We start from the raw sequence: 23,252 nt of genomic DNA on the forward strand, positions 1-23,252 counted from the left end.
ATGGACGGGACGAAGAGGAAGCAGGTTCTGGGGCCAGTTGACCAACCTGCAAAAAGGGTCAAAACACGAGAAAAAGCGGGAAACAAGCCTCAGAGCGGTGATACTGTGAGGCATGCTCTGCTGTCTCGGCTATACCCAAAACTTCGAACCCTGCGCGAATACGTTCTCGCGAAGTTGCCCCCGTCCTCGAGGCTCAGACGGAAGAAAATTACGTCTGTCGGACTGCAAGACTCAACCCCCAATGGAAGCTGTCCTTGTCCGGATATCGAACTTGCACTCGGCCACCTCCTTGACACAACCATTGTTGGGTTCTACGACAACCCCCCTGCCAAGACCGATAATCGCTGGGAGCAGTGGGCCAACTTCTCTCAGAGAGGGGACGAATCTTACGTGACACTTTCCGATGGCACCGCTGGAGCCTTGTTTTCCCAGCGCGAGGTTTGTTGCGGCTCCGAACACTTAGCCAGCGCACCACCACTGATGCGTGCGACAGATCGTGGACTTCGTCGTCTGGCTTCTCTTCTCAAGAGAGAAGAAGGCTAGTAACCGGCCGAGTCATCTACTCTGTGATGGTTTTCGGAGGGATGTCAACCCCAGACCACACGGGCCACAGGGCAACAGAAGTTGCGAGATCCCCGGCCTGTTTGCCCTCCATCCAAATCCCCAGGTGCACGCTCTGAAGGCCACGCCTTGGCCTCAACTTCTCACCCTTCTTGGAAAAGCTGGCGAGAGAGTGATGATCGACCTATTGCTAGACTGCGGTGTCTTCAGTAAAGTTCTGGCCGGACCTGGTAACTACTGCCAGTTGAGCGGCATACCAGTCTCAGAACTAGACTATTGGTCATCGCAAAACGCCGCTGAAGGGGCTGCTGCTTCCTCCCGCGGCGACACGACGCTTAAGAAGAGCGCGTGCCGCAACCCGTCGGCGATATCGTTCGTCAGGAGTCGGATGCTCTACGCTAGGGCCGCACTCAATGCCCGAGGTCTCGTCCACTTCGGCTTCAGGCATATCCGTGAGTCGCTAAGGGCATTTCATACAGAGGGCTGGACTAACGTGGCGAGTCAGACGTCCTCAACCGGTTCCCCATAAAGACCCAGGCTGCGGCCGTTGTAGGCTCACCTTCGGATGGCCCGGTGGAAGAGGCGATTGCCGTGTGTGAGGAGTCAACACTTCGCGTCATGATGTACATGTTCCCTCGCCAGTTTGGGCTTCACAATGTTTTTACCTCGAATGTTGATCATTCCCAGACGGCACAGAAGTTCCAGGACTACACCTTGCGTGAGGAAGAAATCACAAACAAATTCGCCGTTGTGGAGGAAGATAAGCAACGGCTCAGAGTACAGGTTCCAAAGAGGCTAAGGGGCTTGCCGCGGCACCTAATACAGAGACTCCAGATTCTTCATGCACGCTGTTCTTATTCGGAACTTCTCCAACATTATTGTCCTGTAAGATCTAGCGCTTGTTACAGACCTAACCATATGACGCTTCTGACCGGTTATCCAAGGCTCCAGGGCAGTTTGAGACGCGCCGAAGGGCGCGGGCAAGCGCTGGAAAGTTAACATCCACGTCCACGTCCACGAAGTCGCAAATTCGGCACGGAAAGTCTCGAAGGAAGTCCAAGCAAATCTCGGCCTCTGTTCATCCTCCAAAATACTCTTCCCTTGTCGATTTGGCGACGCCTGTTGCCCATGTCTCGGCTTTCTGCCAGGCAGTCTTATCAGCCATCATCCCCAATGATTTCTGGGGCAGCGGCTCTGTTCAAATCGAGAACAAGGCTGCGTTCTTCAAGAACGTGGATCGTATGCTACACCTGCGGCGATTCGAGCAGCTGTCTCTCCACGACGTGATGCAAGGTCTGAAGGTGGGTTTCGCGCTTTACAACCCAGAGTCTCCGTTCAACGGCATATCTGACGTCCAGAGAGAAGATTATGGATATAGAATGGCTCGCGCCTCCTGCTTTGAAGAATCAAAAGAGTTCGTGTACGGACACAACCAAGCGGGTTGAAATCTTCTATGAATTTCTGTATTACCTCGTTGATTCCCTTTTAATACCCCTTATCCGGAGCAACTTCTACGTTACCGAATCGAGCGCTCATCGATATCGCGTCTTCTTTTTCCGGCATGATATATGGAGACATGTTGCAGAGCCTGCCATGACAACACTAAAGGCCAAGATGTTTGAGGAGGTCAAGCTTGATGACGCTCGTCGAATCCTAGATTCACGGCGTCTTGGGTTTAGCCAGGTCCGATTACTGCCCAAAGGGTTGGCCATGCGACCGATCATGAACTTGCGGCGTAGGACTTTGGTCAAAGGCGACCGGAAGCTGCTGGGACCCAGCATCAACACCATCCTCGGACCAGTCAACCACATGCTGAAGCTTGAGAAGGTAATCGGTACGTGTAACTTGGCATTTTGCAAGCGTGCTGACTCTTGTTGTCAGGAATTGGACCCTGCCCGTCTAGGCTCAGCCATGTTCTCAGTTGGCGATATTTATAAGCGCATCAAGGAGTTTAAGGCGGCAGTGGGAGCTCACAACCAGCGCTTCTACTTTGCGAAAGTGGACGTCCAGGCCGCATTCGATACCATTCCGCAAGATGCCATGGTCGACTTGATGAACCGCGTTCCGAGCCAACCTGGCTACAAGGTACTCAAGCACCTCGAGGTCCGCCCAAGCGACATGGCTCAGGGTCCTGGATCGAAAGAGAAGCCCGTGAGGAAATGGCAATCCGTTGCCAAGGCCGCGAATGACAAGACGGCATTTGCGCAAATGCTTGAAGACCAGCTTGCACCGAACAAGAAAAATACTGTGTTCGTGGAAAATGTATTGCGCAAATCGTATGACACGCGCGGTCTGATGGCATTGTTGTCATCTCATGTCCAACAAAACCTGGTCAAAATCGGCAAGAAGTACTATAGGCAGAAGAATGGCATTCCCCAGGGCTCTGTTATCTCCTCGGCTCTCTGCAACTACTTCTACGCAGATCTGGAAATGAATCGGCTCCCATTTTTACAGTCAGATGACTGCCTGCTCCTGAGGCTAATTGACGATTCCGTCTTGATCACCACCGACAAGGCAAAAGCGCAGCGCTTTGTCGAGACGATGCATCGGGGCCTCCCCGAGTACGGCGTAATCGTCAGTCCGGGTAAAAGCCTGGTCAACTTCGACCTGTCCATCGACAGTATCAGCATTCCCAGAACGGTGGAAGGGCAGCCATTCCCTTACTGTGGCACTCTGATAGACTGCAAGTCGCTGGATATCACCAGGAACCGTGACAACACCAAGGATTCCGGTATGCCCCCTTCCTACGAGCGGATCGGCTTATATACGCTAACCAAGCCAGTTGTCTTTGACTCCCTCACTGTCGAGTCCTCTCGATATCCGGGGCAGAACTTCAGGAGGAAGACTCTCAGTACGTCGTTGCGTGGGCTTGGCTTCTCCTTTATGGGGCATCTAGCTAACACAATTCTCAAGACGCCTTCAAGATCCAATCCCACCTCATGTTCTTTGACACATCTCATAATTCCCAGCAAACCATGCTCTCCAACATCTACAACGCCTTCCTGGAGACTGCAACCAAGTCGTGGGCTTACATCCGTTGTCTGCCGAAGGAGAAGCGGCCGTCAACCCAGCTGATAATCGGTAACAACACCCACAAGGCAGTCTAGGGTGTCTTCAACAGTGGTATTCTGACAGGCGGGCGGTAGGCACGATCAAAGACTTGATCGACGTCTCGTTCATCCTCCTCACCAGCAAATCCCGGGTCTCGCGGTACCCGGGCTACCAGTGTACCATCAAGAAGCCGCAAGTCGCTTGGTGAGTCTCTGTCTCTCACACATCGCCGCCATGCGGGGCTAACCTAGGCATATAACAGGCTGGTGATAGTCGCCTTTAGACAAGTGCTGTCGAGGAAACAAACTGGCTTCAGCGACGTCATTGCTTGGCTGGAAGGTGAAGTGCACCAGGTGTCGAGCAAAAAGGGGGTGGATTGGAGACCGTTATTGCAGGCAGCAAAAAATTCATCATCGGCAGGATGTTGAGACATCTGAGAAACCAGGGTCTGGGAACTCGTCACATGAAATAAACATAACAGACAGAAGTGGGCTATCCGCCCTCCATTGTTTCTCTATGAGCCCTTCTCAAGATTTGCCATAATACCGATCTAGAATCTCTACAACACCAATAAATGCCCAAACTCTGGCTTTCAAGCTGGGTATACGCAGCTGTATAATACAATACCCCGTTCTCTTCCTCCAACCAGATTAACCATGCATGCATGCATCCCAGGTCCTCCCTTACCCGACCCCCTCTCAAAGCGTAATCCCCGTCTCCCACCACCGTCTCCCAACATACCACCGGGGGGACAAATCCCGATCCCAGCGCCACCACGAATCCCCAGGCCTGCCCAGCCCAAGCGCCCGCAGCGGCGACGCAGGCACGGGCTCAAACAGCCATATCGCCGACCGGCTGAGGTCGTCGACGAGCGCCCACCGCGTGAAGTGCAGCCACAGACCCACGAATGCAACGTTCGCCGCCCCTGACACCCACCGCCGCCACCGGCCCCGCGGCAGCAGCAGCAGCAGCGCCGGCGCCGGCCCCGCGCCCCACGCCGCCTGCGCCACGACGCCGACCCAGCTGAGCAGGAAGAAGGCGAGCGACGACGACGACGGGCTCGGCGAAGTCGTCGTCGCCACGATGCCGGCGGTGGCGGCCCCGGCCGCGTGCAGGGCGCCGCTCAGGAGGAACGCGACGAGCCCCGCGGCGGCGGAGTTGGCGGGGGACCGAGGGAGGAGGCCGCGGCGGGCGAGCCAGGCCGCCGGGGCAGTGAAGGCGGCGCGGAAGGTCTGGTGCCACCAGGCGCCCCAGAAGCCGGCGAGCCCGCGGCGGGGCACGTTTGCGAAGGAGCCGAAGGTGGAGGGGTAGTGCCAGAGGTCTGCGCGGGGGCCGAGGGTTACGGGGATGGGGATGGTGCGGCAGAGCTGGTCGAGGGAGAAGACTAGATGGATGGCGCATATGATGCCGAGGAGGGAGAGGGCGCTGCGCCAGGCCTGGAGGAGGGGGTCGGAGAGGGCGGCGAGGTGGGGGGGGAGCGGGTGCCGGTGCGGGCCGTCGGGCCCGAGGATGAAGTAGGGGTCTTTCATCATGGAGACGCTGCAGAAGTCGAGGGCGAGGTAGGACAAGGCGATGCGCCACAGCCGGTCGCGGAGGAAGGACGAGTAGGTCCGGAAGCGGGTGTAGCCCGAGCGCGTGACCAGGGGGATGGTGTCGAGCTTGACCAGCTCCCCGGAGTGCGGGTTCACGGGCCGCTGGAAGTGAGGAATCGAGGAGATGGCCCAGTTCCATCCTGAACCTCTAAACGCCGTGAGAAGGTCGGTAACCCAATCCAGCCGCGTGAGAAAGGATCCATCTGCCGGATAAGATTGCCAGTAATATTCGTACTCATCCAGAACCTTGGATACCCTCTCATCCGGAGCGGTTGCCTTCCCCTGAGTCTCCACACCCGCACCCGAAACGGCACCATTGCCGTTAGCCACCGTCTTCGGCCTCCTTGGCCGCCTCTCGACCCGCGCAGCCTCGAATTGGGGACGGGTCCAGATGAGCAGCATCATGGTCCAGATGATGCCCCAACCGCCCAAGAGGCCTGCCCCGTACGCCACCGCCACATTGGCGCTGGAAGTGCAGCCGATCATGGCGAGGTTGAGGTAGATAACCAGGGCCATGACGGCAAACCTCATCCTGTACAGCCATGGTCGTCGCGTGTGTGGGATGCACAGGTAGAGGGCCGGGAGGATGAAGGACCCGACGAGGTCGAACGGCAGGACGAGAGGTCGTGCCGTCCCCGCCGCAATGGCTGCCTTGAATTTGCTCCGGTAGAGCTCCCGGTAGAACAGGCCTAGGTTTTCATGCTGGGACAGCATGGCGGCTTTCAAGGTGAATTATGCTTTAGGGCGCGCCTTAATTGCCTGTCAAGGCGACCAAGTCATGCTTGGTGCTTGGGCACTTGCTTTCAGCGCAGATTACACAAATTTTGGAGATCGGTAATGGACTGATACTAGTGGTTCAGCTTTCAATTTTCCTGCTTTTCCTCCTGATATTGTTTTCGTTCATTCCTTTTTCCTTTCTGATAGCATCAATTGGGTTGTATGCTGTGTTTTATTACAAGTTATTTTCTTTTGGTCAGGAGGTAAGTAACTGGTGAAATGGTACTGCTTGGGCACCTTCCTCTGGGTATCAAATGTAGCCTTTTTATTATTAAATTGTTTTTTCTCTACAGCCACCGACCTATGACGCAACATCCAGGCTACGCCACATCCGGCTCAACAAAGTCCCCAACCCTGATCGTCGGAAACTGCGCCTCTCTCCGCGCAGTGTCAGGGCAGGGCCCAGGGCTGTGGCCCATATGCGCGCCGAAGAAGACCTTGCCGTCGAACCTCCGCGTCTTCGACAGGGTCACAAACGGCTCCTCGCGCCTCTCCCCCGTCCCCTGGTCGACGCATATCATGTGACACCTCCGGCACGAGCCCAGCATCCTGAACTCGTGGCCGCCAATGCGCAGCCTCGCCCATCCGTCCTCGGCGTACGGCGACTGCTGCTGCTGCTGCTGCTGCCGCCCATGCGGCGCGGCGCCGGCCGGCCCGACCACCACGTTGGCCCTGAACACTGCCGCCGAGACCTCGGCGCCTCCCGCAGCGGCGACGTCCCGGTTGAGCGCCGCGAGGCTGCACGTGTTGACGAGCAGAATCGGGCTCTCGTTCGAGAGCAAGATGCGGCGCTGGGCCGCCTCCTCCGTGTCCGACTCCGACTCCGGCGGCGACGGCGGTCCGGGGAAGGACCCCGGGAGCGGCGTCCGCGCCGCCGGCCCCAGCATCTGGTGTTTCTGCAGGCGCGCCTTGGAGTGCCGCATGCTCCTCCCCTGGCCGCCCGGCGGGAAGCGGGCTAGCACGCACGGCACCCCCAACACGTCCGAGAAGAACCTGTTGACTTCCGGGGACGTGTATGTCTGCGCAGAGATCTCCTCGCCGCAGACCCGCGACGAGACCAGCCGGTCAAAGACGGCCGGTCCGAACATGGCCGGGTTATTCGATAGCGGTACTGAGATGTACTTGGGTAGATGGGACGGGATGTCGCCGCCGAAGGTCACGCGTAGCTGGCCGCCGTCAAAATCCAAGGTAGGCCGTAGGAGAACCATCTTGGGATGCCTCTTTTGACTTAAAGCCTGCCCGGTACCACGATGTAGTAGGCACCATTCCCTATCCCACGCGAGGCCCTCAGGTCGAACTTCCCATTCCCTGTCGTCCTGGACCTTGTAGCCGCCGCAGCTCTTGATCGGGTAAACCGTTATGCTACGGACGTAAAGATTAGAGAATGTCCGAGGTGGTGTTGTCTTCCGTACGAAGCTAGCGGGCGCGTTCGGTTCCCGATAAAATTCGTCCACGAACGCGACGAATCGGTCCACGTCCGATGCGGTGCTCATGGCGCCCAAGCTTGCCCGGATCACTCCGGTCGGCTTGCCCCCTATGATATCGTTCTCACTTCCGCACCGGAAGCCCGAGGAGAAGTTGTTCTTCATCTCCCACGGCTCGAGGCCGAGGGCTGATGCGACTCCGCCAGGGTTACAGACGCCTCCCGTTCGCACGTGGAAGCCCTTCAACGTCGCCAGCTTCTCGAATTCCGCCAAGGGGACCCACGCACCCAGGCTACTGCGTATGTTGAATGCGACCACGGGGCCGAAGCCGAGAGTGTGGTTGTGGGCGCTGCGGTCCCGTGAGTATATCGAGCAGGCGCTTGCGCCGTTGCCATGCTTTAAAGATCGCAGCCCCTCGTATAATCGGTCCGCGAGATAGGATGCATGCTGGGCAACCCGGCGTATGGAGCCAAACAGTCGGCAGTAGACATCCATTGCTAAGCTAAGGGCGACGATGCTGTGGATGGGCAGCGTCCCATCTTCCAGGCGCTCGTGCAAGAACTGTCTCTTGGGCGCATGCCACTGTTCCCGCTGGCAGACGACCATATCGACCGTGCCACCGCCGAAATATTTCCTGGCATCGAAGATGGGCTCTGCCTGCCGTCTCACGATCAGGGCCCCGAGATCGGGGAACCCGAAGATCTTGTAAAAACTCAGAACAGTGAAGTCTGGCGCCGTCTCGGAGTTGCCAAGGTCCAGCGGAGACGTCGCGACAAGGGCCGCAGCATCAAGCAGCGTATACACCCTGCCACCGGTTGTCGCCCACTGCTGGCGAAACTGGGCGGACCAAGTCAAGGGGAATCGCTGGCCGTCCATGTTAGACTGCGCAGGGTACGCAACCAACGTCACGCCCTCGCCAGGCGTCCTGTCAGGAGAGCGACCCCATACCGGCGGCCCCTCGAATTCCGGATCGACGAAGCAGTGGCTATTCCGGGCCTCCTCGCGCACCCCGACGAGACTTGTATGGCAGGCCTGGTGGTACATGTAGTCGAACCCCGCCGGGGCGGACCGCAGGGCCTCAGCGACCAGCTTGATCCCGGCGGTCGCGTTAGCAACGAAGATGACATCGAAGTCGTCGGGATCCGCGTTGAACCACTGGAGCACACGGAGCCGAGTATCCTCGATGCGTGCCGTCGAAAGCTGGGACGAGGCCGACGCGGAATGGGGGTTGCCAAATAGGTTCGCCGTCATCTCCCTTGCAAATGCGTCCATCAAGGACTTAGGGTACGGAGTGGTTCCAGCATGATCGAGGTACACGGGCTCTGGACAAGGTCAGCGATGAAGCCAGGAGACTGCGGAACGCGGTGGACCAATGCCAGCACCTTTTAGCATGGGGTACTCCTCGTCCCTTAGAGCTTCTACGGAGGCGTTATAGGAAGACCAGGTAGTATCGGTCATGATGAATGGAGATCAATATCGCTGATAGAGAGACCCGGATTCCAGCTTTCCCATTCCCAAGTTGCTTCTTTGGCAAACCGGGCCATCAGACTGTAGAACTGGAAGTGAGCTGGGGGGACAAAGGGATTCATTGTCGGGACAAACACGGTGGCGGACCTGAAATAAGGTAGGGACAGGATGGGAGCTAGAGACAGATACCGGCCGTTGCCACAGTTGGAGTATGGTACATTCCAGCCAGATAACTTGACCCCACAACGGAGATCGGCCGGTTCCATGTCAGTTGGAGTTCTCGGACCCCGCCCCAAAACCAAGGAACCCCACTCCCAGAGGCATCTGATCTCACCTGTCTAACCGTTTCACCAAACATCAAGCGCATCAGGGCCAATTAGACACCCAATAACAATTGGCAATGATGTAAAGGACCCTTCCCGGGGCCAGAGACACGCCTCGCACGAGATGAACGCAACGCACAGCCCACAGGAGGACAAGCATTTCCTCCGGTGCTGGTCACAACAGAGCTGCGGGGGTTGCCTGGACCTAGCCCGCTGCAGCTGGTGTCCATTCGTACGTTGTCACCTGTGGCAGGCGGCCTGCTAGTGCCAGCAATCCCGCACAGTAACTAACAGGGCCAATGCTCCCTATACAGACACAAAGCTGCGTGCCGAACAACTACGCCATCCCCGCGTTGGCGCCGGCATACGACGCCAACATCTGCCCGCACTGGGCCGAGCGCTGGGACCTCAGAACCCGCCCGCTCGGCTGCCAGGTCTCCACCATCACGAGTCTTACGTCCGTCGTGTCCATCGTCTCGACGCTGGTTGTCGTCCTGTTCATCCTGTGGGCGATTTGGGGTATCAGAAGGTTCACAAGGTTCAAGAGGGAGAACCCCGAGTGGTTGGGACGGCGGCAGCTTGGTCGGTTCCCGCGCTGGAGAGCCCGGTCCCGCCAGAGGGAAAACGGTGCTCGGGAAGACGACCCTCTGTTAGGTCCATAAGGCCTTCCTCGAGCCTTGCCCCAGACGCTGGTTCGCTCGCTTCGTTCTGTTCATAGAATTGCATCAGGGGTCAACCTGAGCTCACAGGCGGGATAATTGCGACCTCATCGCCTGGGTGAATGACTATTGAACTGCTGTCTTCGCTATCCGACGGTACATCGACATATTCTAGATTGATTGTGACCAAGCAAGAGTCGAGGATTATGGACCTCATGCCCTTGTAGCGCTCCTCAAGAGCCTGGAACAGTTTTCCCAAGGGGAGAGGAGCTGGCCATGACTCGAAATCCTTAGATGTGTATGAACTGGCGGATGCAAAGTAAAGCAGGTTAAAATGACCCTCTGGAGGCTTCGGAACAGAAGTCATGGCAAGATCAGTGGTTCCTATCCAGGCATAAATGTTAGCCCTGTCCATGGACAACGATATTGAGAGAGGGTTGTGTAGAATGTGTGGAGTCAGAGATCTTGGTGATGAAATGAGACATCAAAGTATTTCAGGGTTCATGCGTTTGTTTACATCATTCACGTTGAAGGAGGAGGATATTAGGAGAGAGACTTACGTTGTCTGTGATTGCTTCTCAAACGTTGTGGGAAAGTGTGGGAGCTGGGAAGCTCTCCAGAAATTTCTCGCGCGGGTTTAAAAGAGGCGGAGTCACGTGCCCGTGGCTAGGTGCTTTTTTGGTGGGAGATTCCGGTGACTGCAGCTCAACTAGAGGCACGCCCCGGCGTGGGTACAGAGATGGTAGACGACGATATGTGTTGCCCAACTCGCTGGAAGATGTCTGCAATGAAAAGCCGGCGGGGCCTATGTAGAGTTCTATCCTTGTATATGTGCTCCCTCTGCCCTGAATATCCAAAACACCGTAGACCTCAACGCCCATGCATCAGCTGATCCTTCCTAGTCCATCACCTGCCATCCTTATGTACAATACAACCATAGTATCCGTATTCTGCGATTCGGCTCTCGTTGCCGGATTCCCCCTCAGACGATCCGGTATACTCGCTTTGCTGTCCAGTAGCAGGCTAAACCGAACATCAAAAGTCCAATCGTGATGACCACAAACCACTTCAAGTCTCCCTCGTGGTCTTGCCCGGGAACCCAGACGTTCATACCCCACAGTCCTGTTATGATGTTCATGGGTAGGACGATGGTTCCGAGAACCGTAAGTTTTCCGAGAACATCGGCAGTCTGCTCTTGCCGCTCGTTCATTCGGATGTTGATGTGGGCGATGTAGTTGGCATGACATCGAGCGAGGATCCTACCGCACGAAAAGATGTTAGCATACGACACCCCCTCACTGCCGCTGCCGGGCAACTTACTTTTCGTAGTGACTCAAATTCCCGGTCATTGTCACAATGTGGTCCTGGATATCGCCCAAGTATAGCCCGATTTCTGATCGTGGCGCGACCTCGAGGTGCGCATTACATCGCTTGGCGAATCCCTTGATGACGTCTGCCTTATTGCTGAGCAGTCTGTAGAGACTCATGACCTTCTTGCGGCAGTCACCCACGCGCCGGAGCATGTCGCCTTCTCGGTCTCGTGACGTGGCATCCGACTTCTCGTTCTCTTTCTTGCTTTTTTCCTTCGACGCCCGGTCGCTGGAGGGGAGCTGCAGGACGGTGTCGTCTATATCATCCACCTCCTCCTCGATGTCCTGGATTAATGGGACAAAGACATCGGTGATATCGTCGATTATGGCGTACGATATCCAATCCGATGATATCATAAGATAGTCCCGCAACTGGCGGACACGACGCCGGACATTCGCTGGGTGGGGAGTCATGGAAAAGTGGAAACTCAGGAGCCCTTCGCGGAAGACAACAACGTACATGTTGACCGGCTCGAGGAAGTCCTGGCTGTTCCGATCCTGCTCAAAAGTACGGTAGGTCACGAAGTAGTAGTTGCGGAAGAGCTCGACTTTCTCTCTGGGCTCCTGGACCATGATATCCTCCGAGGTGAGAGGATGGATGCCGAAAGCCTTGGAGATGACCTTCATTTCGGCTTCTGTGGGACTGAGGATATCAAGCCACCAGACTGGACGCTCGCCGTATCTCGGGGTCTTGGTTTCGGTATGGTACTCTGGCGTATGGAACTCTGGCCATCTTGGCTCGGCTTGACTATGCTCACCCGAGTTATGTTTTGACGCTGGTGCTGTCTCACCGTCGCTGGATGGCGATATCGTGCTCTGCTTGTGGGATCCCGCATGGCTTTCCGTTGTTGTAGCGACAGACGGTTGCTTTATCGGGCCCTTTGCCTCAGAATTCTGGCCAGTGAGCACCTGGCGTAAAGTAGCTGCATGGTCCTCCTCCTCGTCCTCCTCGTCCTCCTCGGAATCTGACAAAAGCGGTGGATCGGGGATGAATAGCTCCCTGAAGCTCCCTCCTGGCCGTATGAGTTCGGAAATTGATTGGCTGTGGATGGTGCTTGGGAACTGTTCGTTGAAATAGGTGAAGCGATAAGGAGAAACCTCTGTGGTTTGAGACCAACCCTTATGCACAGGTCGCAATCTCCCGTTAACGAGCTGAGGCTCGGTGATTTTCTTGGCCCGGCGCTCCTCGCTTTGGCCTTCCTTCTCAAACTTGCTCCACTCGTCGAGTATCGACAGATCCGGCCACTTCTTTCGCCTCCGCCGAGCTCTCATGTGATATGCCGTCGGGTCTTGGACGCGAAGGTCGTCATCGGCCATCTCAGAAAGCCCCTCATGCGGAAAGCACACGTCCTCCTCCGCCTCCATGGAGATCGTATGCCGCCGCTCAAGCGGTGGTTGAAATCCTTGACCGGGCCCGGCATCCGTGATGTCAATGCCGGGCAAACATTCTTCATCCGAATGCCGATCTAATTCAAGCTCGTCCCGGAGCATCACATCCCCCAAGCTCATGGCCATCCGATGAGACGGCCGCATCGGAGGCGTTCCAGGAACCGAGGGGGGGTAATTGACATTGTAGTTGCCATCACCAGGCATGAATTGGTTGGGAAGCTTCCTCTTGCTGCTTGTCCGGCTCGAATCGCGGCGACTATGCGATCCGCTTCCCGGGCGCGGATTGTTCGATCCATAGCCCCCGAATTGCATCAACACTGGGTCTGATCTCAGGCGAACAGAATCGGAAAGGAGGGGCGCGCCTTCGTCCAGTCGAGCTGTTTCATCGTCAGAGTCGGAGTCCTCTCCATAATAGACTGTCCTCAGCCTGCTGGTTGGTTGTGGGATTTGGTGTTGCTGAAACGACGCTGGTTGCGGTACATTCGAGGGGCGGCGAGGCCGTAGGGAGGGTGGTTGCTCTCTTGGACAGTACAGGTCAGTTGGGATTCTCCTGATATCAGTGAGGGAATGGATGCTATATAGGCAGCCATACCTATGGTCTAACAGCACCTCACTATCAATACTTGTATTGCTGAGGTTGTTGAGGTTGCTATCGCGAACTGAGTAGAAGTTGGGGGGGTGGGGACTATCCAAGCCTTCGGGGTGGTTGGCATCGTCGGTCATCTCGTCCAGTGGAGCAGCGAAGGACATTCTCCGTTCTCTCTTCTTCTTCTTCCCGGCCCTCTGGCCTTTCCTTTTCCTTGTTTTCTGGCTGGATGGATGCTGAGCTGTGGCAGAGTCCGAGCCCGCAGCTTCGGATCCAACTCGAGCCTGTGCGGATTGCATCGTGAGACTCGGCTTGGGGTTTGTCTCTAGTCCTGTCGTCTGTATGTATGCATGCGAACTCTCGGTCACGATTGGGGCGAGTGGGTCCAAGGATTGAGTGGTGAAGGGCCTTGCAGCTGATACGAGAAACCCAGACAAGCAGGTACCGATATAGAATAGGTCGGATATCTGGGACTGACCAGTGAAAGGTGGATAGAGGTCTGACGCAGACGCTGGAAGAGAAAGCTTCTTGGTGGTCAGTTCCCAGGCTGGAAATTCGCTACCCCTCTAGGCTGTTTGGTGTGGTTCATAGTGCGCCACGATCCACATGGACCCATATGGGGGCGTGTTAACTGCCTGAGGACCAGAACACAGCGAGTCGATAATTGTTTACGTGTCGTCCAAATCGAGGGAGGAAGCAGGCATGGTAGGTTGATTGAATCGAAAAGACAAGCTTCGTGTAGTCGTAACGGCTTCTGTACACTACAGCATAAGCTAATGTTTCTAAATTCAGATGTTTCAAGCTTTTCAGTGATGTCACCGACCTCGCTTTCTCCAGCCCAGTTTCCGGGCCGGTAATTGGCTGTGATACTTGGCATTCTCCAGCGGGGTCGAAACTCAAGGACATTCATTACCTTCCTTCCGTTCTGGGAGCTCGGCGTTAGAGCGGGGTCCTAAACCCAACAGAGAAACATAGGGGCTCTACCTACCTTATCCCGGAGATATGGAGACATCAGCTCTTTAGTGGATCCGGCAACAGAACGCAGACCCGGGATGGGGCAACCCCGCAGAGGTCGTTGTGCACGATGATGTGTAGATACCTGCTTGGTCTACACTAAAAAGAAACCCATCCTCCTAAAGAGTTGATAATCCATCCAAAAACCCTTTACATAGTGCCCTATCTGAGCTGTTCAATTCCAGGTCTGCTTCTATATTAGCTAGCTTCCCGACCATGTCCGGTTTCCCCAAGCTCATCCCCGCCTTCACGGTGCAAGTAAGTACCGCGTTCCGCCGGTCCGGGAGGGGGGAAAAGCAATCGCTCAAAAGCTAACGCGCGAGTCAGATTGCTCTCGATAAACCCTCCCCAGTCGGAGCTGTCTCCAAGGGGCCGAACCTCGTCCACGTAGGCTTCATCCCGAACTCGGGCTCCCTCCGGTCGGAGCCCGACTACCCGGTCAAAATCGATGCCGTGTTCACCCACGGCGCCGACTACATCAAGGCGGACCCGGACGGTGAACATGCCCGCCTCGAGGTCCAGAGCATCCTCAAGGACAAGTCCACGGGTGCGCTGGTCCGCTATAACTATACCGGAATCATCGACCTGCGCGGAGCGGCGGGGAAGGTCCTCAGGGGCGAGCAGGACGCAAAGACCAGCGACTTCGGGGATGCCTTCGCTCATGTGTCCCTCGAGACCGGGAGTGCGGAATTGAAAAGACTGGAGAATAGGGTTTATGTTGCCTCGGGCCGCTTCGTACTTGACCCTGGCCAGCCAGTGATTGTCGAGTACAAGGTCAGCGAAGTGGCGAAGTAGCGGTCGGGGTGGAAGCTAGGAGGCGTATAAATAGGTTCGAATCGCTGGTGCTTATCCCGCCCTTGAACACCGATAGTGTTCAAGTTACATGAAGCCGACCGTCTTGGCTATCGCATTGCTCATCAAGTCCATTCGATCAGCTGGGGCCATATCAGACTCCATTCATCCTGTGAAACGAAACGCTTCCGATACTTCTATTCAAGCCCATCCTAAAATTTCGTGTCTGGCATCTGCGGACCGTCTGTGGCGGCTCAAGGGCTCTTGGCGGGTAGTAGCCGCATCAGTAATTTCAGTAATAGTTCGGAGTGGCAGTTCTGTATTCTCCGTGGGTTCCTGGGAATGCCCCTACTGGATTAGAGTCGACCAGCGTTCCTTCATCCCCAGAGCTCTGGTCGTCTCCTAGGTCATCAGACCTATCCGGGGGCGCCCGCATAGCGTCTAGAGATGAGACATCGAGCACTGGCGGTTGGAATGGCTTGATGCTGTGGATTTCGCGCCCAGACGGCATCTGGGCAAGCAGTGAGCCAGCGGCAGGAATATCTTGGGTGAACATCTGAGAGATCCTCGTCAGCACTTGGCCCACAGCCCCGGGGTCATCAGCTTACCGTATCGTTCTGCTTTGCCCATTTGGCCTCCAGCAACTCAACGACCCGGGTTTCCTCCCACTTCCCTGCATCAGAGCCCCAGTTGGAGCCCTTCTCGACCTTCCTATCTTCCCTTTTCTCGGACCATTCCTTTTTGAGTCGCCCAAGGCCGAGACCCTTCTTCACGTCCTTCTGGTCCACACCAAGCTCCTGCAAGGCAGCATGGAGCCAGCCTATCGCACTGCCAGTTTGCCCACCAAGGTCTGCGTCAATCCCAAAGAACCTGCAGGCCTTCGCTCGGCTCGTCCGGCGAAGATCTTCGAGATAGCGAACAAACCCGTCGTTGAGTTTCCCGCCCCTTCCAGACCCTTGCGAAAGTGAGTATGCCTTGGTCGCATGCTCGCTGGCAGCAAGGCAGAGTCGGGCAAACAGGTGGGCGCGGACCTTTGGTATCTCCGGAGCTTTGTACATCCATTCCGTGTCGTTCTTATTCCGGTCTTGGGCGACGACTGCCGGATATGGGTCATCTTTCAGCACTGCCAGGAGAGTAGCCTCGGCCAAAGCCAGTGAAGATTGGGCCCTGAGAGTGGTAGGAGCAATGTCCGCAGATGGTGGGCTTGTGACAATGCTCTCGGCGCGGGTTGCAAGGTAGTCATATATCGCAGCAGCATCAAGAAGGTACTTGGTTGCGGCGGTGATGGCGCTCTGCCGCTGTTGCGTGCCCACGGGTGCACTAGATGTCACATATAGGGGATGTAGAACCGCCCTTGCCTGGAGGCTATACGCGTTGGCGAGCGTCGAGAGTGCAAACAAGACTTCATATTCGAGGGACTGGATCTTCACCCGAGAGCTTTCCTTTCCCGGAACCGTGGCATCAGACAGTGTAGGCCGCCACTCAATTACCGGTGCAGTCTTGAGGATCACATTGACCTCATCCCCGTGAGCTGCCTTTCGGCCAAGTCCAGCATCGACGGCGAAGAGGTAAGGGAGATAGCCGTTGAGAGCTGAGACCACCAGTGATAAGTTTGGAGATTGCGATGAAGGGGGCAGCCTCTTGTGCTTCTTCAACGTGTCCCTCACGATTCCTCGATAGGTGCTGGCATTGAGAGGCAGCGATGGATGAGTTTCACAGCTGAAACTAGATGAGTAGGAAAAGGCAGATGTAGTTGGGAGGACGAATGGATACGGCATTGTTTTCCAGGTTAGAAGGCAAGTAACTTTGAGCTCACAGGGGTAGATGATGTCTTGAGGGAAAGTCAAGTGCCTTGGTATCTGCCACTCTCCAAACTGACATGGATGGCTTGGCTTTGTCGTTTTAGTGAGCATGTACTGTACCTGAGGAGAGCCATTGATGCCCATCCACCAATGACATCACTTGGAGGGTCAACCCGGCACGCAACTGCTATCGGCCCGGCAAGACCACTCACGTCGGGTCGCTACCAGACTTAAATTTGGAGCTTTCCCCACAGCTTCTTGTTCGCTGCTGTGGACAGATTCGCGACAACAAGGCCGCCAATATATAGGAACCCGGCGACTGGTGCTGCGTCTCGGGCCCTGAGTATTAAATGACACCGATTGATCGTCTCAGTACTCAACACCGGTGACAATGGCCATGCCGTCGCCTTCCCCTCACAAGCCGAGGCGGAAGATCAAGAAGCCCGGCAATGGCCTCAACGGCCCCATAGGCCTCTCCAAGGCGGAAGCTCTCGATCGATCACCCGCCTTCCCATTGTTGGCCTTCTTCTGGCCGGCCCGCAGCTCTGTCTCACAATGGGAACTCCTGCCTTTGACATTGATGGTTGCGGGCCTGTTCAGATGGGCTGCCAGTCTCTGGGGATACTCGGGTCAGTTGCCAGCTTTTCTCACCTGCTTGACCTCTGGCTAACGTTACATTACTCCCCAGGCTTCGGCAAACCGCCCATGTTCGGAGACTACGAAGCCCAACGGCACTGGATGGAGGTTACGACACACATCCCGATATCCCAGTGGTACTTCCACGATCTTCAATGGTGGGGCCTCGACTACCCGCCTCTGACCGCATATCATAGCTGGTTGTGCGGGAAGATAGGCTCGGTCTTCGACCCGTCGTGGTTCGAACTCTACACATCTCGCGGCTCGGATGACCCGTCGCTGAAGATATTCATGAGGGGCACCGTCATTATTTCCGAGTTTCTCATCTACGTTCCGGCTGCCGTCGTCTTTGTGAGACGATACAGCAGGCTAAGCGGTGTTGCGACGTGGTCTTCTTCGGTGGCACTGGTTGCAATCCTCATGCAGCCGGCAACGATACTCATTGACCATGTGCACTTCCAATACAACACCGTCATGCTCGGATTTGTGCTTGCAAGCATGTCGAGCATGCTGGCAGGGAGATATATGTGGGCTTCGGTCTTCTTTGTCGCGGCCCTCGGCTTCAAACAGATGGCCCTCTACTATGCCTTCAGTGTCTTCTCTTACCTTCTCGGCAACTGCGTTTTCCCTCGGATCAACATCCCTCGCCTCCTAGGCATAGCTGCAGTCACGGCTGGGTCATTCGCCATACTCCTCGCCCCGATCATTGCGGGTACCTACTACGACATCAGTCGTGGCATCGATCCTCGACCGGATCTCGACGGCCCCAAACCACCGTTACCCTTGTTTCCTGGCCTTGCGAAGCATCTAAACACGGAGGCATTCTACTTTTCAATCGTTGAGCAACTGCTGCAAATGGCCCATCGAGTATTCCCCTTCGCCCGGGGCCTCTTTGAAGACAAGGTCGCGAACTTCTGGTGTGCCTTGAACGTGGTGGTTAAACTCAAGGGGTATTCTCCAGAGCTTCTCCAGAAGGCCGCCTTGGGAGCCACATTGGCCTCCATAATACCACCGAATGTCATTCTGTTCTTCCGACCGAAGAAGACGCTCATACCCCTGGCCTTCGCAGCAACGGCTTGGGGCTTCTTCCTGTTCAGCTATCAGGTTCACGAGAAGAGCGTGCTCTTGCCATTATTGCCTATGACTATGCTGCTTGCCGGAAAGCAGGGGCTAGGCAAGGAGGTCAGAGCCTGGGTGGGATTCGCTAACGTGCTCGGATGCTGGACCATGTTCCCGCTGCTGCAGCGCGTGGACCTGCGGGTGCCTTACGCAGTCTTTACGCTGCTGTGGGCGTACCTCCTCGGCCTACCGCCGACGTCGATCAGTGCGTACTTCCAAGAGGGCACCAGCGTCTGGGCCCAATGGGGCACTGCATTGATCCATGGCGCCTTCTACTTGGCCATGGCGCTGTGGCACGTCCTGGAAATGAACCTGAAGCCGCCAGCGGATAAGCCGGACCTCTGGGTCGTGACTAACGTGGGCATCGGGGCTGCTGGGTTTTCCTTGTGTTACTTGTGGTGTCTCTGGCGACTGGCGGTCGAGGGCGAGGTCATCCCCAAGTCATGGACGAGGAAGAGTAAAGCAAAGTCGCAGTGAGGCACGTCTTCCAGGGCAGGGCTTTGGTCATTTGCATCGGCCGAGGCCAGCTATTCTGTGTACATATGTGTATTATAGGGACTCTGCCACTGGCGCCCTCGTTACATAGTCCAAAGAACGTACTTACTCTATATCTACGGAAGTGCTTCTCTCGGCACAGCATTGAAGAACAATTGATTGTGTTGGGGCTTATTTACATCCACACAGGCGGAGCGAAAGGAGGCGCTATTCTGCAACGGTTCCAGCTATTCCTGTCTCGGTTTAGCGCAGACTTGCTCCAAGACGCTGTGACCAACAATTAGACCTCATGCCTGCTAACAGGGGATCCTTGCCAGGCGTTCGTCGATCATTTTCATTGGGGATGGTTGGACGACAACTTCGACAATCAACATCATCGCCATCTCGATCTGGCAGCTTGGTGGTATTACAGTCCTCGTCAACTATTCGGTCTGTTTCTGGGTTATAGAAGGACTGGTGATAATCCCCATGACATTGACTAAAACGTCAGCAATAATATCTTCAAGCATCGTCTTGTGACCAACGCCACGCAGCATCGAGGGTACATCGAGGAAAAGCCAGCCGTCACGAAGAAAGGAACCAACGAGGTGGTGAGTAACGGCCGTACATAACTCGCCTGCCGGCACCTTTATTTATCCTGATCTTTGTCGCTTTTATCACGGGTCATCAGGCCACTTCTGTGCCAACTCCCGAGGCTGGCCCAGGCAAATGTCCATATAATATAGAAGCACGCATTAAGTCTCCATAATGTGTCTATGTCTAATATCAACCACTCGAGTCCTTCGCTATCATTTGCATATTCTCAGCTTCGCTTGTCTTGGCCCGGCATCCTGACACCGCCTGGCCAAATTGTCCTGCATCCATCAGACTCGGCCCGAGAAACAGATCCCGTCCCTGATCTTCCCCCACTGGGCTGGTCCGAGTTGGCCGTTGCTTCTATTCTCCCTATCCCCACCGAGGGAGTTTATCATACTTATCCCCTTTGCCCCCTCCCTCCTTTCCTTTCTTGTCCTTTCCCCCTACTTTTGTTGCTTCGAAATCCATCTTTAGTCCACGCAAGATAAACTGGACGACTATCCAGACATGTTACCGTCATATCTGCTGCAAGTGGCAGCCGCGGTGGTCGGCAGGGCCGAGTCTCCAGAGCATAACAACTTCGAGGCAGTAAGCCCGACGAAGACAACAACAACAACAACAACAAGCTCGACGTTCTCGCTCACGATCCCGACGACGGTTCCCACCCACACAATAGCGGTTGGTGCGGTATGCTTGGTCCAACTAACACCTTGTCTGGCTCTGCCAAGTATCTGGCTAGCTTGTTCTGACTTCTTTGCAGGACGGATTCAAGTACACGCCCGCGGAATACAAGCCCGTAGATATTGGTGATATCATTGGTGCGCAGAACGTCCCGATCTATGTTTCCTTCAAGCGCTTACGTCGTTACCCAGAGTTTCGCTTCTATCCTGGAGGCCACACGGTTGTCCGGGCAGAATTTGGATTCCCATGCATCCCATATGAGTACACGGGAGCCAACAAAATTGGCTTCTTCAGCGGCCACAAGTCGCCTCAAGTCATCTCGAACGATGTATGTGCGTTTTGTATTTCTGTCCGGCTATGGGGCCTGATGATTCTCCTCTACTGACACTGCCCAGCTTCCGACCTTCCAAGTACGGGTCAATGACACAGATCCCTTCTTTTTCTACTGCTCTGCGCCTACCTCCTGCGTCGACCACCACATGATTGGAGCCATCAACGCCGGCGGCAACAAGACGCTAGAAAAGCAGATTGATTTTGCCGTGAACGCAACTTATCAGTTGGCCCCTGGAGATCCTTTCCCCTCGGAAACGGCGAGCCCGACCGGAACTCCCTCACCGACGAACTCACCAGACGGCGTGCCGTCGAATTCCGGGGTCAGCGACGGGGGAGGCCACCACCACCTCAGCGCCGGGGCAATCGCCGGCATCGTCATCGGCGCGGCTGCGGTTCTGGTCCTGGGCGGTGGCTTGATCTATCTGTGCGGATGGAGATACGGCATGTATCGTACAAACACGCAAATATTTCCGCCACCAATGGCTGACGCCAAATTCTCACCGTCGCCGAAGAGCCCAGGACACGGGGCGGCCGCGACAATGCATTACTCGGTGCCTCCCGGCAACGACCCTTACCAGGCGCAGAGTCCTTCGAATCCATACCTCCAGTCTCAGTCGCCGATACATCCCGGTACTTACCCGAGCCCTGATAATACGAGCACCCACGGCCCCCTTATGGGGGTGAACGGTGGGCAAGGCTACTACCAGTCAGTGTTTGTTCGCTCGATTTATTTTCTTAGGAGTCTCCTTCCTAACTAGTCTATCACAGTCACGGCGGGCAAACCACCTCACCTCATGCGCAGGTACAACATCAGACAGCGCCAGTCGAGCTACCAGCAACAAATAGTCCAGGCAACTCGCCGATGCCAATATACCGGGAGAGGAAGTATTCATGGTCACAAGGCGAAGAAGCCCTATATCGACCAGGAGACAAATCATGAACACAAATGCGCCACTCCGACATATGCAGTCCTCCTTGACATACGATCCCATGACATAACGAGTCACGTATCTAATAATACAATTGCTTCATCCGTCACGAGGCGGTAGAATACACGGCATTTAACTCATGGAGTGGTAATGGGGCGTTCAGGGGGCCCATTCGACACGGAGGTCCGATAAATTCTTTGTTTCCATGGCCTTTTCCCTTTGTTTACAGCGTGGACAGTAGGGCGGTGATATTTTGGCCGGTCCTCGTGTTCCACACATTTACCTACCTGAATTACACCTTAGCCGAGACGTAGAAATCGCCATCTATATTCTCAAGACGGCGCTCTAAACAGATGTTGGGGACCTCCTGTGTGCAAGTCCGTCTGCCCTCTTGTAACCTTGGAGCATGCATTGCCAACCTCTGCCGGGTTAGGCCTCGTTTTGGGTTGGGGGCGAGAAGTAGGCCACCATATAAGTGAAAAGATTGACAGCCACACACCCAAGTAAGCTCGCTTGAAGCTGTGCCTCGCGGATCCTGTGGGTTCCGATATACACGCCATATCCTGGCAAGAACAAGGAAAACTAGGCATGGTGACACGGGATGTGGGCGGTGTCTCCTCGTGTAGTGATCTACTGTAAGGCTCCAGGGGTCTCTTGGGGGCCTGAATTCTCGGCCACGAGGATACTGCCGCGGAAGGGCCCGACGGACATGGCGAAGGCAATATGCATCATCCGGTGTGACATCCTGGGCTGGCAATACGCATTGCGGCGAGGTAGGAAATGAGCCAATCGAGGTCGGCTAGACGGCTAAGAGCGCTAACCCAGCCAGCCAGGAGGGTCGTCTAGAAAACGGCTCTGCACGCTACTGGGCTTTCCGAGCTACCTCGAGTCCCGGGCTGTCATTGAGGTACGACCGCTGCATGTACCCGTGCTGGACCGTAAGATGGAGCGTAGGGGTCTTCTAAGAGGCCACGTGAAGATTTGCGACAAATGAACGGAGCTTCCTCGGAATGTTCCGCGGCATCTTTTCTCGGAGTTAGCGTGACACTCGAGACCATCAGGGTCCAAACTCCACGCTTTCGAGCCAGGGAACCCCTGATAACCATTATTGCGACCGCCAAATCTGCGATCAGGCGAGATACTTGAAAAGGATCACGATCCGTTGGCTTAACAACCGCGTGCGTACATCGCTTTGTCCCGCGGCTCGGCGCTTCCTTTTGACACCCCGAGACGACGGCCGCGAGGGCTGAGCATTATTATCATACCCCGGGATGAATTCTCGGACCCGACTACCAACGCCCTTGTTCCACTCAGAAAACTGCTCCAAACACCCAGGAAGGGAACAATTGAAGTAGCCTAGGCGACTAGCCTTTTGGCGGAGCCCGAGATGGAAATCCTGACAAAGTGTTCGGGGCTACGGGGCCCGAGTTGGTGATATTTTTGGGAGAACAAAGGACTTCTATGATATGACGCATTTTCCCATGATGGATTAAATGGCCTGTGCGGCTAGGTAGTTGTCTTTAGCTCCACTGTTGTAACCTGTAAGGTACCTTGGTACCCTCTGCGCTGACAGGAGGGAGACCTTGAGCTCTGATGTTTTCGAAACAATCTGATCTTTTGGAGAAAGCTCCGAGTTCAAAGTGAGGTACAGGGCCCCACTATAGGTCACATCTGCT

The 23,252-nt window shown here is 55.7% G+C and overlaps 9 protein-coding genes across 9 annotated transcripts; 5 read left to right on the forward strand and 4 right to left on the reverse strand.

Moving 5' to 3' along the window:
* Nucleotides 1-2,006, forward strand: QBC33DRAFT_556377 (uncharacterized protein; the record flags this gene model as incomplete). Its single annotated transcript, XM_060429724.1, has 4 exons — nucleotides 1-438; nucleotides 494-1,013; nucleotides 1,067-1,338; nucleotides 1,506-2,006. The coding sequence occupies 4 exons, from the start codon at nucleotides 1-3 to the stop codon at nucleotides 2,004-2,006; spliced, it is 1,731 nt and encodes a 576-aa protein (XP_060286171.1).
* A 1,948-nt stretch (nucleotides 2,007-3,954) lies between these two features.
* On the reverse strand, nucleotides 3,955-6,110 carry QBC33DRAFT_602870 (membrane bound O-acyl transferase family-domain-containing protein). Its single transcript, XM_060432160.1, has one exon. The coding sequence runs from the start codon at nucleotides 5,916-5,918 to the stop codon at nucleotides 4,311-4,313; it is 1,608 nt and encodes a 535-aa protein (XP_060286172.1). The 5' UTR covers nucleotides 5,919-6,110; the 3' UTR covers nucleotides 3,955-4,310.
* On the reverse strand, nucleotides 6,110-9,088 carry QBC33DRAFT_307153 (MOSC N-terminal beta barrel domain-containing protein). The gene is made up of 3 exons (XM_060423452.1): nucleotides 9,020-9,088; nucleotides 8,788-8,953; nucleotides 6,110-8,727 (listed from the first exon to the last, which is right to left on the reverse strand). Exons 2-3 carry the CDS (start codon nucleotides 8,861-8,863, stop codon nucleotides 6,302-6,304), a joined length of 2,502 nt encoding a protein of 833 aa, XP_060286173.1. The 5' UTR covers nucleotides 8,864-8,953; nucleotides 9,020-9,088; the 3' UTR covers nucleotides 6,110-6,301.
* A 135-nt stretch (nucleotides 9,089-9,223) lies between these two features.
* Nucleotides 9,224-10,020, forward strand: QBC33DRAFT_529730 (uncharacterized protein). Its single transcript, XM_060427166.1, has 2 exons — nucleotides 9,224-9,427; nucleotides 9,510-10,020. The coding sequence occupies exons 1-2, from the start codon at nucleotides 9,320-9,322 to the stop codon at nucleotides 9,855-9,857; spliced, it is 456 nt and encodes a 151-aa protein (XP_060286174.1). The 5' UTR covers nucleotides 9,224-9,319; the 3' UTR covers nucleotides 9,858-10,020.
* Nucleotides 10,021-10,474: 454 nt separating this feature from the next.
* On the reverse strand, nucleotides 10,475-13,616 carry QBC33DRAFT_307150 (uncharacterized protein). The gene is made up of 3 exons (XM_060423451.1): nucleotides 13,206-13,616; nucleotides 11,175-13,133; nucleotides 10,475-11,113 (listed from the first exon to the last, which is right to left on the reverse strand). Exons 1-3 carry the CDS (start codon nucleotides 13,496-13,498, stop codon nucleotides 10,837-10,839), a joined length of 2,529 nt encoding a protein of 842 aa, XP_060286175.1. The 5' UTR covers nucleotides 13,499-13,616; the 3' UTR covers nucleotides 10,475-10,836.
* Nucleotides 13,617-13,930: 314 nt separating this feature from the next.
* Nucleotides 13,931-15,336, forward strand: QBC33DRAFT_529735 (uncharacterized protein). The gene is made up of 3 exons (XM_060427167.1): nucleotides 13,931-14,339; nucleotides 14,399-14,471; nucleotides 14,541-15,336. Exons 2-3 carry the CDS (start codon nucleotides 14,430-14,432, stop codon nucleotides 15,006-15,008), a joined length of 510 nt encoding a protein of 169 aa, XP_060286176.1. The 5' UTR covers nucleotides 13,931-14,339; nucleotides 14,399-14,429; the 3' UTR covers nucleotides 15,009-15,336.
* On the reverse strand, nucleotides 15,298-16,783 carry QBC33DRAFT_446583 (uncharacterized protein; the record flags this gene model as incomplete). Its single annotated transcript, XM_060424383.1, has 2 exons — nucleotides 15,298-15,561; nucleotides 15,614-16,783. 2 exons carry the CDS (start codon nucleotides 16,781-16,783, stop codon nucleotides 15,298-15,300), a joined length of 1,434 nt encoding a protein of 477 aa, XP_060286177.1.
* A 273-nt stretch (nucleotides 16,784-17,056) lies between these two features.
* QBC33DRAFT_467183 (ALG8 glycosyltransferase family ALG6) lies at nucleotides 17,057-19,207 on the forward strand. The gene is made up of 2 exons (XM_060425155.1): nucleotides 17,057-17,436; nucleotides 17,496-19,207. The coding sequence occupies exons 1-2, from the start codon at nucleotides 17,199-17,201 to the stop codon at nucleotides 19,037-19,039; spliced, it is 1,782 nt and encodes a 593-aa protein (XP_060286178.1). The 5' UTR covers nucleotides 17,057-17,198; the 3' UTR covers nucleotides 19,040-19,207.
* Nucleotides 19,208-20,140: 933 nt separating this feature from the next.
* Nucleotides 20,141-21,791, forward strand: QBC33DRAFT_602884 (uncharacterized protein; the record flags this gene model as incomplete). The annotated part of the gene is made up of 4 exons (XM_060432161.1): nucleotides 20,141-20,320; nucleotides 20,394-20,451; nucleotides 20,506-20,642; nucleotides 20,710-21,791. 4 exons carry the CDS (start codon nucleotides 20,141-20,143, stop codon nucleotides 21,403-21,405), a joined length of 1,071 nt encoding a protein of 356 aa, XP_060286179.1. The 3' UTR covers nucleotides 21,406-21,791.
* Nucleotides 21,792-23,252: the final 1,461 nt, after the last annotated feature.

This window comes from Phialemonium atrogriseum, assembly GCF_030411735.1.
Source record: "Phialemonium atrogriseum strain 8032-3 unplaced genomic scaffold QBC33scaffold_5, whole genome shotgun sequence".
NCBI lineage: Eukaryota > Fungi > Ascomycota > Sordariomycetes > Cephalothecales > Cephalothecaceae > Phialemonium > Phialemonium atrogriseum.